The following is an 18377-nucleotide window of genomic DNA, read 5'->3' as shown; positions in this document are numbered from 1 at the left end:
TTAAGAGACACCACCAGCACAACTGGCCGTCTCTATGAGTTAGCAGTTTGTCAGGTACATTTTGTACCGTTTATTGAAGGGTGTATATTGTGTTTTGTCTGCACCAATTTACAATACATACTGGAACATTAGAAGTGAGTAACATCAACCATTTTTGTTCAACTTGAGTACAAGCCAAGAGCAGTAAATTCTACATTAAAGCAACATTAAATTGACACAGATTCCCTAAAGGCTATGGTACCAAATCATTTCAGAAACTGCATACCACTGTGCTTTTTCAATACTGTTACTCCATGCAAAACCAATACAGTTAGAGAATTGGCAATCCACATCAAAACTGTGGTGATGCTCAGAAAGAGTCAGTGGCATGCTGTGCCTGGGAAATCGACTGAAAATAACACTGGCGCTGCAGAACAAGTATTTCAACTATTCCGGCAGTCAAAAAAGAAAAACAGAGATGAAACTAAGGCCTGGCCCCTGTGAGATCTAATCAATCATCCACCTATCTTTATTTGACCTTACCTCCAATCTTGGCATTGTAGGCCACACCGACTCCACAGATCCCATTGTTGGCTACCGCTGCCACTTCTCCTGCACATCGTGTTCCATGCCTGGAGACAAGGAAGAAAGTGAGAGGTGTGTGTAAGGAAACTGCTTCTCCTTGTAAGTGTCATCCACCTAATAACACAGCATTTCCCTGTCTATACACAGACAGGTAGTGTACATGTCTAACAACGTTTTGGTTGTGAGAGAATGTGCTCCTTCCTGCACAGAGATCGAGCTGTAGACCAAGACAAAACAAACTTGTGGAGACAGGTTCTTGGCTTTGATTCCTTTAAATAAATCAGAATTCCCTTTTGTCTATAAGAAAACATTCAGCCATGAGTGGAGATCTATGTACATTATCTATGGGCTTCTAGCATTACTAACTTTGGAACGCCTATGGTGTCTGATTCAAGTGAAGGGAAAAGAGAAAATAAGATGACATGCTATCGTCACACATGGGAGGAAATTAAGAATTAGATTTGCCATTTTCACAATGGGTCTTTCATTAAGCCTGAACCTCTGTAGTAAGATCTAGCTCCAGGCAGTGTAGTGTAGAGATCCAAGAAGCCGCTGCAGAGGGGCTGATCATCACATTCCAGTCAGGTGCATTCCCCTGGTCTGCCATATGGATGCTTTTCAAACCATGGCGCAATCCCCACTGGAGTGCAGCCATTCCCAGACAGGAATGCTGGAGCCAGGGCAACACTGTGTGCCGCATCAGGAAACAACAGAAACAGTGGACATTCACTACTGAAGGAACCATCTACGCCAGCAGGCTCATATTAAAGCACTCTGGGTATCCAGCCAAACCAAAAACACGAGAATCAAAACACCACATCAGCAGCAGACATCCTCCCGTGACACAGACAGGATATGGGCATTTAATCTGAAGGTAGCCTGCCAAATGTGCAGTTATTATAAATTGAGTATTAAAAGGTACACACAACATTTAGAACATTAATATAGCAGCAAACAGCTATTTGCTTTGTAAAGCTATAGTGGAGTAATGTCGTCCTGAGCAGAGCATGAAGTCGTCACCTTCCCCCCTTACGTGTGTGTGTGTGTGTGTGTATGTGTTTAACTGAGCTTCCCTGTGCTTTGTTTACGTAGCCGGACCGGCCATGTGTCCATGCAAGTGTACGTGAGTCCCTGTGTGTGTGTCCCACTGGCTAGCTAATGGCTGCCGCTCTGCAGTCATACGGCGCCCGTTAGTGTTGATAACGCACAGCGCCGTCATGGAAGCGGAACGCTCACCCTCCGTTAGCACTATTGCCGTTGTTTGCACTGTTTGCGTTGTTAGCACCCTTTGCTGCTCAGCCATGTCCATGTTGAGAGCTGTGTGCAGGCAATTCTTCAATCATAGAATTTTGTATCTAGCCCCTTTTAAAATAACTCATTAATCACCTAAATTGAAGTGCAATTTAAACTGTTCCCAATAGAGGTCAGCGGTCACAGAAGCCATAATCCGTATTTATTTGACTAACTATCTTTATTAACCTTTAAGACTTCTGCTTTCGTTAAAGACACAGGCATAATGATAGGTCAGAGAATTGTAATTCATCTGCTGGCCCCTTGAGATCTCTTCAGACACGCTGATGAGCTCAGAGGGCAGAGGTTAATGCCAATGCCACAGTCAACATTGGCACCGCATCTCTTAACGTGTCACAGGACGTCAGTTAGATGGAGTCAGAGGCTCATCTGCAGCATGCTAATAAAACATCTTTATAGTAAGTAAACACACACGCAAACACACACAAATGTCATCTGGACATTTCCAATGAACCTTATCTCGACATTCCTGGAAGTGCTGGCCTGTTGACTTTGGGAGGCGTTTGTCCTACAGCCTCTGTGTTTGTGATGCAGCGGATGATAAGGAGCAGCTCAGGTGTCTGCGTTGGGATGCCTGGCATGCACGGGCTTATACCTCCAGTGTTCAACAGAGACGTTTTCCAAATCTTCTTTTGACACATTCATTACAGTCACTTACATGGTCGACTGATTCAGAGAATACAAATGCTGCTACGGAGGTGAAGCTCGGGCTTTCAGAATCTGATTATGCAAAAAAGACTTGCATAATCAGGCTTTTGGGAGCGATTTTTCCTGGGAGTGATAAAACGGATACAAGAAGATATCCTTTTACTGCTCCAACCCACTGTTGAGGTCAATGTGAAGAAGAGTGCATCGGTGGGTCAAACACTTTTGTGAAATGTTCTTGTGATAGCAGCCTGCTCCCTGCATTTTATTCAAACAAAAGATATTCTATAACATCGTAGAAAAGTGAGAAACGTATAAATGACACAAACTTACTTTTATGTCTCTCAACTGACCAGCTAATCCTTTCATCTCGCCCCGTTTCATTCTACCAAACCTAAATTGTCAGCCAATCAACCTAATTAGTTTTTCTGATCTGAAACCACATTACAGCAGTCCAGCTGGAGCACAAAATAAAGTGTGAAATGTATTCATAATAAAAACAAGTATGAATTAATGTTGTGCTCTATACAAAATAAAATTTTGACGCTGCTCTGGCCTTGACATAACATTGTTCATCACAACACCCTTACACACACACACACACACCATTATAATGCTTCATTAAATTGGTTACTGTTAATTTCAAAGGGAGCTGCCGGGCTTCTGGCAATGAGGCTAAGGTACGACTCACGTCCTCAATTTGTCCGTATGCACACATTTCTACTTATCTGCTGTTCTGACAAGGCTGACATCACATGAAACCAAACCTGGATTCATCCTCCAGGCCCAGAGTTTAGAGAGGAGGCTAAAGAGGTGACAGCACAGCGCAGGAGATCATCACATGAAGTGCTCCAGTGAAACAGACATTGTCCGCAGGGACAAAGAGCTGTCTGTCACTACAAGTACAGCATTGTTAACACGTCACGCAGATTAATGATCCCTGCTGTAATATGTACCTAATAGATTCCCTGACACACTGAAGGACTCTCAGACTTCAGTTCCTAGATAACAGAGAAGTCTTCATTCAACTCCCTTAATTGCAAAGTTACTTCCTATATGAAACAACTTAAGCACGCTGTAGTGCCCAAATCAAGAAGTGAGATATCACGGAAGGATATAGAAGATGTTTTATACGATTATTTTCTGTAAAGAGTTTTACTTGACTCTTTGATCATCTTAAAACTAAACAAACTTGCCGGTAGGGATGGGAAATGAGAACCCGTTCCCGTGAGCGGTTGTCCGATTCCTTGGAATGGCACGACTTTGTGACCATTGATTCCTCTCAGCAACGCTTTCCAACAGGCTGTATGATATTTATTTCAGTTTGGGACCGGAGCCATGGCAGAGAGAAAATAAATGCTCAGAAATTGTACCACGAATAAACCTGTATGTACTCTTTAACAACCCTGAACCATTTATCAGGAATCGATAAAGAATCGGATCAATAATGATTAACTTTACGTCAGGATCAGGAGTCGTGGCTGCGCCTGCTGCCCTGGTCCTGCTGGACACCGGGTCAGGAGTCGTGGCTGCGCCTGCTGCCCTGGTCCTGCTGGACACCGGGTCAGGAGTCGTGGCTGCGCCTGCTGCCCTGGTCCTGCTGGACACCGGGTCAGGAGTCGTGGCTGCGCCTGCTGCCCTGGTCCTGCTGGACACCGGGAAGCCTTTTTGACATTTTCCTGGATTCATCCAAACTTTCTCTTTTTTCAACACAACATAATTTCTGTCAAATGTTGTATTTGTACTATGTTGTTTATTCTGTACACACGACATCTATTGCACGTCTGTCTGTCCTGGGAGAGGGATCCCTCCTCAGTTGCTCTCCCTGAGGTTTCTTTCATGTTTCCCCCCTTTAATTATGGGGTTTCTTTTAGGAAGTTTTTCCTTGTGTGATGCGAGGATCTAAGGACAGAGGGTGTCGTAACCTGTACAGTCTGTAAAGCACACTGAGACAGTTGTATAATTTGTGATTTGATTAAATCATGTCAATCTTATTCATTTCCATCCCTACTTGCTGGACATAAAAGTTGGCAAGTAGTTTAGTTTTTTTTATTAAAACTACAAAAAAGTTGTTTGGGTAGATTTTTTCAGATATGCGTGTTATGAAAATTAATATAGTATACACAAATGCAATTACTTGAGCAAAAGGATATTTATTTTTACATAAATGAAATATCGCTTTAAAAAAAGCTTTCCATTCATCTCAACCATCATCATGTTGTGCTTCTCCTTGTCGTGTCTAGACACAACACATGCCGAGATACAATAAATACTCCACTGATCTAATGAAGACGAGCTTCCAGCTGACCAAAACAAACCGCAAGGAAGCAACCGTCTATTAGTGTGGGTGTTTGCCACATTACCAACAGAATGTAAACTGTCAATTTAAAGACTAAAGGTTCATACCTGTACTGCTTACAGCATCAGTTTTCATCTCAACACACTTACCACAGCAGTTAGAGTGTGAACAACATGTGCTTTTTATTTAAAACACTTTCATGCCACTAATCCGTCTCGACAAAACCTTAATTGAAAAAGTCACTCACTTCTTGGAAAAAGAAACAGGAGAGTCTTGAATGAGCTTCAAAGCCTTTTACATCTGATACATTGTTGTCATACACAAGGGTGGTAATAGGAGATTAAGGTGAACAAAGACCAATTTCAGTAAAGTCTTGTTCCTATTACAGAGACAGCATGCCCCGTGGCAGATTCTAGGCAGAGACTAACTCAGGTTACAGCAACAAGTCGGCTGCAGGCCCGAGGCCAACAACACGATCAGTATTCATACCCACAGCTGGCAGAACCATTATCACTGTGCAGAACCTAAACCACCACTCTCTGGAGGCTAGCTAAAGAGACATGCTATTGTCATACAGATGTAGTGCAAAGACGGGGAAAGTGTTCACCCAAACCGAAGCATGGCCAACAGTGCATAACGAAAAAGAGAAATGGCACAAAAGCAGCTTTCTTTTGGCTCATTATATAAAGAAATGATGCTGCAGGTTTTCTTGTGCTTTGTAAACAGCAATCCTCTAGGGTGCCACGAATGATAGGTGATACTAGACCCGTTCTAAATTTGGCTCGTGAAGATTGTGATTTATGAAAACGTGTGACTTTTCAACAAGATGGCTAAAAGGACATGTAACCCAAAAACACTACACTATTATTAAATCATGGCTTTTGGGATCAACATTTTAAAACCCAATCAAAAATGTCATTAACATTTTAATCAAAAAGTATCCGTATCGTTGTACATTAACTCATTTGAGAGCTCCATCAAAGCATAACCATTTATGCGTGCAAGGTCTGCCATTGCAGTGACATATGTAAACATGTCCAACATTGCATTGCTCTTTTTTTATCTTCACCTTCTTCTCGCACACGACATCTTTCATTCAATTGAATTTGTTTCTCTCACATTAGCTTAATTACTTTTGAAAAATCATTGAGCCTCTTCAGGCCCTGGATAGTGGGGTTTGCTGTTCATTAGTCTCTGGGCTGCACTGAACCACAAAGGTACATTTGAACAACTGTTGTGCTCTGCACTTTAAGTCTGTTAATGGTTCTGCCAGGTTACTAATGGGCTGGCCTTCAGGACAAAAAGGTAAGGGAGAGCAATATGAACACATTGTCTAGGGAGAGAATAATGTAGGGTCTGGTGCAGTACTGTTAAATAGGTCCCTCCATCCCGAGTTTACATGTGTAGTCGGTCTACACCGCAGCCTTTTTTGTGCAGATTAACTTGTTTTTTTATGGGCATCATAATCACCAGAACAATTCTACACATGCATTGCACATGTTGAATAGTGTGATCTAATCTAATCAGAAAAATAAATAAAGACTCCATGCCAGTTGGGCCAGGTTTAATCCAGAAAATGCACATTTGGAAACCATCCTGATAGGAGGCAGAGGGAAGAAACCCTGGAAAGGGAAACATCTAGATCACATGCCGTCTTAGATAAACATGAGGGTGAATGGCCACATTGCTACTGAGCCATCCTCACTGCTTCCCGTATGCTTGGAAAGAAAGGTGGCCTTGTGGAGTTGAACAGAGTTGGGCTTTCTGCAGGGAACAGACACTTACAGTCTTACACAACCTTACGCAGTTCTATGCCCGCCCACAGGTTGTTTACACATGCATCTGCACCAACCCACTGTAAAGTGAGAGAATTAGGCACAAACACACACACACACACACATAAAAAGGAAGGAGGAAGACACGGAGAGCTGGGTGGCAAGAGATAACGGCGGAGGTGAGCGAGGTTTAGAAACAGGGGCAGCCAAAAGGTGGAAACATCAATAGCAAGTGTTTTAGCTGGGCTCTGGGCCACTATGAGCCACCAGAGGAGCTTAAGCGTGCCTTGGCATAGATTGTGGATCTGTGGCGCTGGAGGGATGTTCTTCCACATTCTTCCACACAAAATTACACCATTTAGGGCTTTGTTGATGGTGACGGTGAAAACAGTTTTAGGCAGTGGCATAGAATCTTAAAAACACACTGTGCTGAATGAAGAACGCTACGGCATACCGTCTGCACTGTTTCCGTGCGTATCAAAACTTTTACTGATAATTCTGTTTGTGTGTGTGTGGGTGGTTCTGCCCTAAAGTAGTGTTCTCTATTTTGAGTACGAAAACAATTACACAGCCTCTACAATCAGCCTCCACCTCTTATATGTTCCACAAAGCCTTTAAGGAGTTGATACAGCATTGCCATAGTTACAATGTGTGTGCATCCCTCTGGCCTCCATATTCATGGTGCCCGCTGCTGGCCCCCCGTCTCAGATGGGGACGTTTGATTTCCATCCCTGCCTAACTATAATCTTCCCTGCCTATCACCAGTAATCATGGTGAGCCTCTGTCTAAAAAAGCCTCTCAAGCTAGTGGCCCACAAACAGCAGATTACAGCGAATCAGAAATTAATGTCAGACGGGAGGCATGCGGTGGGAATGAAGGAAGACGAGCTAGGGCCCTCCAGAGCCAAGAGATTTGCTCGGTTTCATTAATGCTGATTAACTTCATTTAATCAATTCTCTGCAAGACATCACTGTGGTGCTAAACAACTCCTAATGCCATCTGCAGAGGCTACTGCAATAAAGCCGTTTTCTTCATACAATACCTTAATCCTAGTGTAGATTTACTCTACTCAGGCTAGAAACATGGGCGGGTGGCGCCCGTGTGATTTAACAGGCCAGAGCAAATCAGCAGACTATGAGTTGGGGGCAGGATTCCCTCATAGTAATTACCCATTTTTGGAAAGTAAAACTGTTAAATGGCAGAAAATCTAAATCTGCTGGACAAAGCCCATAGGCTATGGACTTTAGTTGTGTTCCCATAAATGGTGCCCCAGCAATAAGCTTTTTTTTTTTTTTTTACAAGTTGTCAGCTATAAGACCGTGAGGGGAACAAATTAAAGAACAAGTGATATTTTATCCTGACATGTACCCTCAAGCGATTAGACACAGATGGATGTTTCCAGGGCAAGCCAACAGACAGAGAAGAGTGGAAATAGATTTTACCTGTTGTCATTAAGCTGCGTGTATCGAGGCTGAGGATCTGGGTCGCCATCATTGACATCGTAGCTGGCATCTGGGTCCTAAAAAAAGATGCAGATAAGCTGTTAGAGTCAGAGGCAGAGGTCAGTTTGGCACGTTCAAGTATCCAAATCTATCTGCAAAAGTTAAAACCTTAACCTCCGTCTGCACAGAAATTATTATTAAAAATCCATCAGCCCCTGAGTTTTAGCACAAATAAAAAGGAGACACTATCTTTAATTGAAAGTCAGCTCTATTTACTCTGTTGTTATCTTTATTCTGTTTGCTGCTGCAGTCGCAGCCTCTTCTTGGATAACATAATGTTTCATTTAGGAGTTATACTCACATAGTTCTGCATTAAGTCAGGATGGTTCTTCTCTATTCCATCATCCAGGATGGACACCACCACCCCTTTACCTGTGTAGCCCAACTGCCACGCAGATTTGGCATTCAAGTCACGGTGGTTGCTGTTGTACTGAGGATGGAGAAAGCAAGTCACTTAGATGGAATTTAATTATCTGAGAGACACCCGAGTGCTGACAAGATTGTTCTTAACTTCATTTGGAAGGGCTTACTCTACAAAACAATCATAAGGTATGGGGGTCTCAGAGTTACTGCAAGAGGGCAACGACAGAACAGTTATTCTTTCTTGAAATATGCCGGAAAAACATTGAAGAGCCCTGATTTAAGACATTTGATGAGGAACTGAAGCATCTTATTGAACTTTATCCTTACAGGAAGCTCATGTGTGGCCTCAGCAACACAGCTACTGCTGGTAATATTAGCATTAGTAATATTAGCACGTTTCTCAGTAGGGATTTCTCTAGTTCTTCCTAAAGTTTCTCAATGAGGAGAGGTTGGTATTGCAATGTTATACAGAGTATCTCTACCCTGAAAGCATCAATGCCATACTGCATTTATTATTAGTACCAAGCAAAGCACAGGTGAACTGGATCATGACACACTAATCATTCTGTATGCTTTTTGACATTCAACTTGACCTTTAGTCAAAAGACATGTCCTGCTTTCATCAAGTTCAAAGCTCTTCTTTTCAAAGTGCATCGTCGGCTAAATATAATGTGACTGATGCACCACCAGACACATTTTCCTCTTATATTTCAGACCTTTATAAATGCAGTCCATTAGAGAGGTTGAGGTTTGTTCAATTAAAGCTGAATGTTGTGATCGGCAATGCTGATCAAATTGAAAAAGGTCCTCTGTGGCTAAAACGCCACGTGTATAATAAATCTGAGAGCAAGGTTTAATTTGAAATTATGCTCATCAAGTTATTTTCTTCGTTAATGACAGCGTTGCTTCTGCACACCGACATGTCGAGCCTGTGAGCATACACTATCTGCAGCTCTGCTTTGAGGCTTGACCATAATGTATCATGTCTCATCATTTAGATAAATATCAGGAATATATGAAATATTCATTGTAAGACCAGATGCTGACCATTAGCCGTTTATCGAGGACACCCTGCTAACAAACCCACTCAGTCTCTCCCCTGGCCAGCCGGGTTCACTTTTAATGAGGCACATGCTTATTTCCTGCAGGGAGAGAGCGGCAGCACATTCCTGCAACCTGAAAACCTTTGCTACATCTTTGCCCTTCTGAACACTCTCACGATAAACTCACAAAAACACAGAATGTATTTCGATAATGAGAGAAAAACATCTCAAAGATTTCTGTAACTGTAGATATTTGGACAGTTTATGACCCGTCCGCAACCATCAGCTTCATCTTGATCAATGCTAACCCTAACATGCTAAATGTTCACATGCACTGTTTTTGACAATGGGACATTTATATTCTGCTCAAAGCTCAGCTGATCCCAATAGTGGGAGAGGATCTGAGATTAGCAAACGTGTTGCTCCAGTTTTCATGTCTTTTGGTGTTTTAATGAGCTTTACAATCTCATGGGATGCCCACACAGACTTAAAAATAGAAATCAAGTATGTGTATCGTATTCATAAATATCAGCACAGTATCTTTTAGTAATTTTTTTAACGGTTTCCTTTCGTAAAACATTGGTTATTTCCCAAAGTGCCAGCAAAGATGATAGAGCTGCAACGATTAATCAATTAGTTGATCGACAGAGAATTAACAGCAACTATTGTTATATGATGTATGATAGTCAGTGAAATATCTTTCGGTATTTAAAAACATTAGAGACAAAAGGATTAATCAATAAAATAATTGACAGATTAAGCTGCAGCCATTAAAGATATTTAGAACGCTATTACATTTTGCACAAAACTCTTCCATATCAAACACAGGCAGTTTTGTTATCAGTGAAAATCTAAGAACTGTTGTGAACGTATAGCAGAATCTATTACATCTAGTAACACTAATACAACCAGGCAGTCGGCTCTTATCTACTCATTTGCCTTTCAAGTTGCCTCTAACGACTCAAACACACTGGGGAAGTCAGTCCGTCTCTGTTAAAGCGCAGACATTTTGAACAACTGCTGATGCAAGTCTGTTTTGCATCACCATGAATTTTCTTCCGCCTGAAGCACCTAAGAGTAATTGAAGGAAGAGCGGAGCCGAAAAGAAAATCTCGGCTGCTTTTAAAAAGGCCAGCGTATCAGTGACATTCTTCAAGTCAAACGGAAAAATCAATCAACCGAGAACAAGAGCGATTCAAGGTGAATCACCTCTGTCTCTTCCGCCGCCTTCTCCCTTTGTGGACTAAAGAAAACCACCGACTTTAAAAAGCATGCAGTTCAGAAATAAAAGGCACTCTTGTGTTTGCACGCATGCTATTGTTCAAGCTGAATATTCCAGGTGAAGTCACTCAGACTTGTGCTTCGTGTTCTGCAAACAAGACAAGAAGAGCATGTTTGCACATAGATGGCATATTGGATTCATACAAGCTTGTCTTTTGACCCGTGGGAAACATCACATCCCCAAATTTAATTACGTGCATTGACTTTGGGTGGATAAAAGGCTCAACTACTGTGCGTGCGGCGCTAAATTATGTCCCACACATACACACACACAAAAAAAAAAGACAACACAGCTTTTTGTTCAAGGAAGTTTCCGTTCAGCAGCGTTCCCACTCACCAGGTACCACTGGTCTCTGAATTTGGGATCCAACGGTTCTTGGAAGACATCCCTCTTTTTCCTCCGTTTCGACACTTGTTGCTCGGCCCAGGTCACCTAAACAAGGACGGCACAAACACAGATGCAGGAATTGGCAATACAAACTGCTGTGCAGAGAAAAAACACTCCAGCCACAAAGGTTACTGCAGAACAAGAAATAATTAAGTGTGTTAGACACGAGGGTTAACATGTCAAATGAATTAACCGAGATCCAACTTCTCAGCGGGACGACAGCAGAGTGAGATTAGAGGCACAGGGGTATCGCGGACTCCAAACTAATGAGACTTGCCGATGAACTCCAGGAGTAGCCCGGGACTAATTAAAGATTCTGGATTAGTGTAAAATGTGATGCACCAGGAGCTGTTGTGCTTGGGGTACACCTGAACATGTATGCACAGCACACTAACATTATACCCGCAGGGTGTACACATACAGTGCAACACAAAAGTCTGCAGTAGGCTGTTCTAATGTGCGAGCTCCTACACAAAGTGTTGATAGAAGCAGAATGCATACAGTGAAAATAACCCTGCTTCTCACTCCCGCCGCAGAGTTGTGCTCGCTGTACAGCAACAACAACAACAAAAAACCCCGAGTAGACGAGAACAGAGAAGAAAATGTCAGAGGCGGAAGACAGAACAGCCAGCCGCAAGGACGGAGCACCTGATGTGAAGGACATCCACATCACAGCGCACCCCTCTCTCTCTCTCTCTCTCTCTCTGCACATCACTAGAGACACAAGAGTAAAAAAGGAAAGAAGTAATGAAGGTCACATTAGTAGCTACACTTAAGTGCTGCCAATTCAACGCTTTCATAATATAACAGAAAAATTGAATAATTTCACTTCAACAAAAAGGAGCAGAGAGGTTTGTGTAAAGGTTCTAGTTTGTGTCTGGAGAGAAGCTCAATCAGAGTAAGTGGAGGAGACGTTTCCACCAGGATGAATAAGAGTCTTACTGGGAAGCTGAGGTCGGGCCCGTCAGGTGCAGCTGTGGCAGTTTCCACACAAAACTGTGTGACAGCTTTTTCACAATGAACATGTGCACTTAGGGAGCGACACAATTATGGGCCCCGACACAGTGAGTCGAAGAACTACTGCTGACAAACACAGACGTGTGTGTCACCAAACGAGGGAAATGGGAGATAAACCAAACTAAGTAGACAACCATTGTCACGCCAGTGGGGATCCTTACTGTATATGTTCAGAATATATGTCTAATAAAAAAAGGGAACTGCCACTATTCATTGTTTTCTTTGTGCTGGTGTCAGCCTGAGGACTTTTGCATTTGGAAGAAGAAATCTTATCTCCCACATTCAAAAAATAAATGCCTGCCTGTGTCCTACTGCTGCATTTATTCTGGGAAATTCTCCTTCACAATAGGAAGATAAATAAAAGGTGGTACATGATGTCACAGAAAACTGGTCAGAGGCTGCTCTGAAGGTTTTGAGCGGTTTCTGTTTATATTTTTGCCATTTTCATTATAAAATGGCAAAAATGACATTTGTTTCTCAAGAAAGATGCATTCAACATTGCTTCTCGTAGCACTGAATCAAATCAAATCTAAAGTGAATGCCATCATATCGATTGCTCAAGCTCATCTTCAGTAAATATGTATCTTATTAATATCACATTTTCAGAGATTTAGATTCCCTAAAGTTCCACAAAGATATTCCTGAGTGGTGTTATTACTACATCCAATTAGATTTAGACCAAGACAGTTGTTGACGTGCTTCTCTCGGTCAGGCTTTAATATTGACTTCCTGTTTTAAAGCAAAAGGCCGTATTGACTGAAAAGGATCTTTATAGAGTGACAAAGACTCAGTTGTAGGCAGGGAACAAATTCAACGTCATTGCACTAGTCCATGTGATAGAGACGGATAGAAACAACCTTTTCTCTCTTGCGTCATACGGTGGCGTGTGTGAGTTCCCCTCTTCCATTTCCTCATCCGTTTGTCAATGAAACCCCTTTTTGTTTTCTCACATACGTAGGGGTAATGTCTCTGTTGTGGACAAACATCACAGGATTATTAAGAAAAAATGGGGCATTTTCTGTGAAATATTTGTTAACTTGGGCAACACAGGAAGTTACCTTTAATGTACCCGGCTACAGACTGTTTACTGCACAGTGTGTAGTTTGCATTGCATCAAATCCGCTCCTTAAACCTTCTCATTATCACAGCGGAGCGCGTTAGCTTTTAATCCCTGCGGTATTGTTTTTCATACTATACACAAAACTATCGTGTGTAATCACTTTGTAATCTTGTGCATGCCTTTCCCGACAATGTGACCGCTTCTATTCATACTTGAGCCGTGTAAGAAATGTTGTTCTCGTCCGTCTCGTTAAACCACGGGAGCGTTGTTGAACATTTCTTACAGAAATATTACGATATGTAAAACTGGGAGCGCATTTACTGATGCTTAAAACTCTATTCAACATTTGATTTGTCTGTTCGGGGTCTAGTTGTGACATGACTATAAAAAAAACCCATTAATTTGTGATATTTACAGCAGCCACAAAAGGTGTCACTGTAAATCACAGCTCAGTAATCAATATTAAAGATACATTTGTTCAGTGTAGGAGCTACACTTTTGACCTCAGTGACACCAGTTATTTGTCGTGTTAATGTCGCACACAGTTCTTGAAAATTTCCATGAAAACACAGCAAAGAAGTGACTTTGCTTTAGTCCTAGTCATGAGGAAATGATGGCACAGATTAGTGGCCTGGGTGTGTTCACAAACGCATAATGGGAATGCTGAATCAGTAAACTCGGGGGGGGGGGGGGGGGGGGACGGGACTTCCTGAAAGCTGGAATTACCTTCATTTCAGTAGCCTACTTTCTGTTCCAGTTGTGGGAAGAAATACATAATTTCAGTGCACAAAGTAAGTGTTGTAGAGTTACAGGAATACATCTCCCTAGCACCCTTACTCATGTTCAACAAAGTGTTCTGCTCCCCCTCCATATCCACACAGTAAAACCGAAACAAGAAACAATACAAGTCGGATTTTTCTGGTCCAAACTCGGAATTTATACTTAACATACTTCCTACTTTTGGCAGACTAACATTTCCATTTCTTCTTCTTCTTCTTTGCAGTTTTCCTGTGAAGAGTCTTTTGAAGAATCTCTAATAGTCTGTGACAGAACACAGAGCCCAGAAGTTGACAAACAGCATTTCTCATTATAAATGGGCTTTGAAAATAGAAAACGGTGTCTATCTCACAAGTCCAGACCATAACCGGACTCATCCAATGCATAACTAATATTCACAAACACACTGCTCGTTCATGTTTAGGTGAAGAATCGTATCCGTTCAACAAATAGATTACCCACACAACTCATTTTGTCCCACCCATCTCTTTGTGCTTCTTCACTATACAAACATAGCATCCTTCCTCTGAGGACAAACGCAAGCCTCAAATAAAGCATCATTACAACACAGGAACAAAATACCAATTATAGTACAGATCAGTAGCTAATACGTCAATTATATTTATGCTAAAACGCTTCCAGTCTAATAAATGATAGGGTAAATAGTTACTTTCATCTTTTCTGAGCCAATGTTTCCAAATGTCTTTCTTATTCCTTCTTTTCTTTTGAACTTACCGAACAAAAACACTGAAGCAAAGCAAAGCCCACAACAACAAAGCAACAACGGAATAAAAAGAGAAAACCGTAGAAGGCATGGAGGTAGTAGATAGACCGCAGATTTAACTCTTCAATAGAGCCCATTAACAGGGCTCTGTTAGCCAGTCTATGAGATCTGGCAGAAGTCCAGGAGCTTTTGTCAGTAATTAGACACTCTTCAAAGAAAGTGTACTGAGCCTTTTGTTCAGGATTCATCTCAACCGGTGTAAAAGCTGTGGGACGTTCTCTCTTGAATTCATAAATTCCACCCGTGTAAAACATTTTTTCAAAGTTTTCCCTTTTTAGAATAACCGTGCAGCTGATGCAAATGTGAATGAAACTGGAGTCATATTTAGTACATAAATGCTTTGATCAGACTATTAATTGCCGCATATTTAAAGAAATGTAAAGGCGTTTAGATCAGAGAGAGTCTACATAAAAATTGAGCAGTAAAGCAAAAAAAATTGCAAGATATTGCAGCATTTGCAAAAGTTCCTTGTATTGAATAAACAAACAAATAGATAAAACAAAATCTTGTAAATTCAGGTGGGTACTGACCCCTCCTGCACAGCCACAGACAGGAGAACCTGAAAAACACTTTCTCTGAGGTGCTTTGGGGGAAAAAGGAATTCAACAACAGGAAATGGAGCCGCACTGTTCAAGGAAATCCCAAAGAGGGAGGAGGACCAATTCTAACACGGACACAAACAAACCAAGCAGAAGTTCTTCTATTCTCAGAGTGCATCTGTACTGTGTAGCTGCACCACATGACAGCATGGCCAGCGATACCTTAAGGCAGGTTGCATTTTACTGTGGCTGTAGACACATTTTGACGTATATGGAACTTCTGCATGTGCACTTGCATGTATTCATACTGTATGGAGATTTACCCATCATTAAATGCACTGGACACAATTTAGTTCACAATGTTCATATGATTTCCTGAGATTACAGAAACAGAAAGAAGAAGAGACAGTTTCACGAGAAGGCAGAGAAATACGGAACAGGGTGAAACATTTTCTCACAATTCTCAAATTTCTGAAATCAGGAGGAGAACACATGAAAACAAAAATGAACTCCAGAAACAGAGAACCCAAGGACGACTGGCATGGAGGAGAGAATTGATCACGATTGGCTGTATAGAGCCAGCGTCACTTCAGATTCATTGTTCATTGTAGCTCATTGTGCTCTGGGTACGCCAGCTGTCAACAGCGCCCTGCTGCACTCTGTTAAAAACACTTTAACGTTCTCCTGATGCACAGCTTTGTCAGACAGTGAACCATGCGGGAGCACAAATAAAAAAACAGACAGACGTTCCAATTAATATTTTTCATATCAACAGCGAGTGTCAGCAAGCGATGGAAGAAAAGCTGGTTCATTGAAAGTGAAGGTTTTGTCTTTGTTTCAACATTTAACTGCTGCTTTGAGGTGCCGCTGTCGACTGGAACTTACATGTAAACTTTGCTGAGGCTGCAGAGAGTCTGAAACCAAATCCTCCTTTCATAACAACACTAACACTCATATGTCCAGAGATTGAGACTGCATCTAAACAACCGTTAGATCCTATAGTTCTTCAAATATTATTTTTTTCTAAATCTTACATACGTTTTTTTAGTAGTTAGTTAAGACCCGAAAACTTCCTTATTTGTTGTTAAGGTTTTTATATTGTCAGTTAATTTTAGAAAAGTACATTTAAAGGTTGGGGCTGATAGCACATTCTTTTAAAAAGTACTAATACATATTTTTTCTCTGCTGCACAGTCCCTTCTATTCCCACAGCTACGAATGTTAATTTCACACTCTTCCATTTGTCCTTCCCAGTGGGGTAGGGCACAGACTCATTTTCAAATTAACCTCAAACTCTTTTGCAAAACAGCGAGAAAATACAGAAATGTGAAATTTCAATTTAGATCAGTCAAGGAGGAGGAAGTAGTTTCACAGAGTGTTGGTATCTGGGGAGCATCCGCTCACCTCCGAGCACTCAGGTGAAAGGAAACCGGGCGCTGTGGCAGCTGGTTGTGAGACGGCCATTTAAAAAAGGTGACTAATGGGGGCTAAAGGTTTGGTTCTTTGCTCCGTGGCTGTTAGCTTATTGTATTCCTCTTTGTTTCTGTGCTTCTCTTCCTACACACACAATAACTAACTGATCATTTAGTGCGCAGACTGGATAATTAGCTTCAAATCATCAATCAAAACAGAGAGGGAAAGAAAAGGTTTCTTCGAGCTGCAACAGCTTTCAGAGATCGTAAAGAAGGACTCACTTATATAATTAGGGTTTCTAAATAATAAAAAGTCATAAATCCTTTATGCAGATTTATTTTAAAGCCCCATCAACTGAAAGTACTACATTGTCTGCTTGAAAGATATACTGCCGTTTTTTTAATTAGTTTATTTTTCACTTTTAACTGCCACACGACACTTCAGGTTTCTGCATTTGCCACAATAATGGGAATAATGTTATGACTATTTGGATATTTCTAAAAAAATCTGCGTATTTCATCTCTCCAATCTCCACCGAAATATTCAGCGTGTTCCAAACGCTCACATTTTTGTCAAAAATAAAGTTCCAAATGTGGCTTAACAATCTAGCTAGTGACAAGCTAGTGATTGTAAGATGATATTTAAAAAACAACATTATAGTATTTATTAACTAATTCTGTGCCCAGAGAGGATGCACTGTGTTTACTGGGTCAAATGCTGAATAAATCCAAGCAAATACCTGATTCAGTAACAAATTTAGAGAAAGAAATTGCTTAAAATGATCCGTAGCTACACCAACCGTGACCGCACAGCCCCCACTCATGGATGACACTACAAATAAAGCAACTGTACCCACACAGCCTACATGAAGCTTATCCATGAACACGCAGCCCATCCATCGTAGCCCCTGAAGTAAACTTCTTACCTTTGGATCTCTTTGAAGACGGACTTGTGTCCCTCTGTGATCAGACAGCGATCTCTTCACCACTGTACGATGCCGGAAGTGATAATAATCACCAAATACCTGAAAAGACAAGGAGATAGGATCGGTGATCACTTGAGGTCATTTTAATCTGATAATACCGTAACATTAGAGAGGAGCTTCAAAGAAGTATGAAATGACTGTGGTCGTGCTATTCTCTACCATGTCAAAGCATACAGGACGGTTGAATACAGAATACCAGCTGTATTCAGTTTGGATACTCGGCTCATTATGCAATACAATTGGATCACACAGTGAAGTTGGGCCAATGTACATGCCTGAATCGAAACATGTAGTAATTTAATCAATAGATACAGTAAATACATTATTCATGAATTCATTATATTAAGACCACAGCGTCGACACAGCGTCGACTGATTAAAAGCAGCATCAAAGGTTTCAGAAGCATCATTTTACCTGACTAAATTTACAGCAAACTCCGAGTGAAAACCTTGAGAATTGAATTGCCCTTTTCTCTTTATAGCTCATTTTTACTCTAGTTTTTCCTCTGCAGTCTGCACTGCTAAATGGGCTGCATTCGCCAGTGAAAGGGGGTGCTCACAATTAGAGAACTCCATTTTCATTCCCAATAACCCTCTCCAACTTCTGGTACCACCACACTGAATTACGTATTT

At 41.4% G+C, this 18377-nt stretch overlaps 1 protein-coding gene across 2 annotated transcripts in view; it reads right to left on the bottom strand.

Moving 5' to 3' along the window:
- Positions 1 to 18377, bottom strand: part of furina (furin (paired basic amino acid cleaving enzyme) a) — a 74047-nt gene that overhangs the window by 17990 nt on the left and 37680 nt on the right. For both annotated transcript variants that reach the window (XM_029426265.1, XM_029426275.1), the window contains exons 3-7: positions 17686 to 17784; positions 11121 to 11216; positions 8398 to 8526; positions 8037 to 8113; positions 523 to 611 (exon numbers count right to left, since the gene is read on the bottom strand). In XM_029426265.1, the coding sequence (XP_029282125.1) occupies positions 523 to 611; positions 8037 to 8113; positions 8398 to 8526; positions 11121 to 11216; positions 17686 to 17784 (490 nt within the window). The remainder of the gene's footprint in view (positions 1 to 522; positions 612 to 8036; positions 8114 to 8397; positions 8527 to 11120; positions 11217 to 17685; positions 17785 to 18377) is intronic.

The sequence above is a fragment of the Cottoperca gobio genome, chromosome 3 (assembly GCF_900634415.1).
Source record: "Cottoperca gobio chromosome 3, fCotGob3.1, whole genome shotgun sequence".
Taxonomy (NCBI): Eukaryota; Metazoa; Chordata; class Actinopteri; order Perciformes; family Bovichtidae; genus Cottoperca; species Cottoperca gobio.
This window is presented reverse-complemented; position numbering and strand designations above follow the sequence as displayed.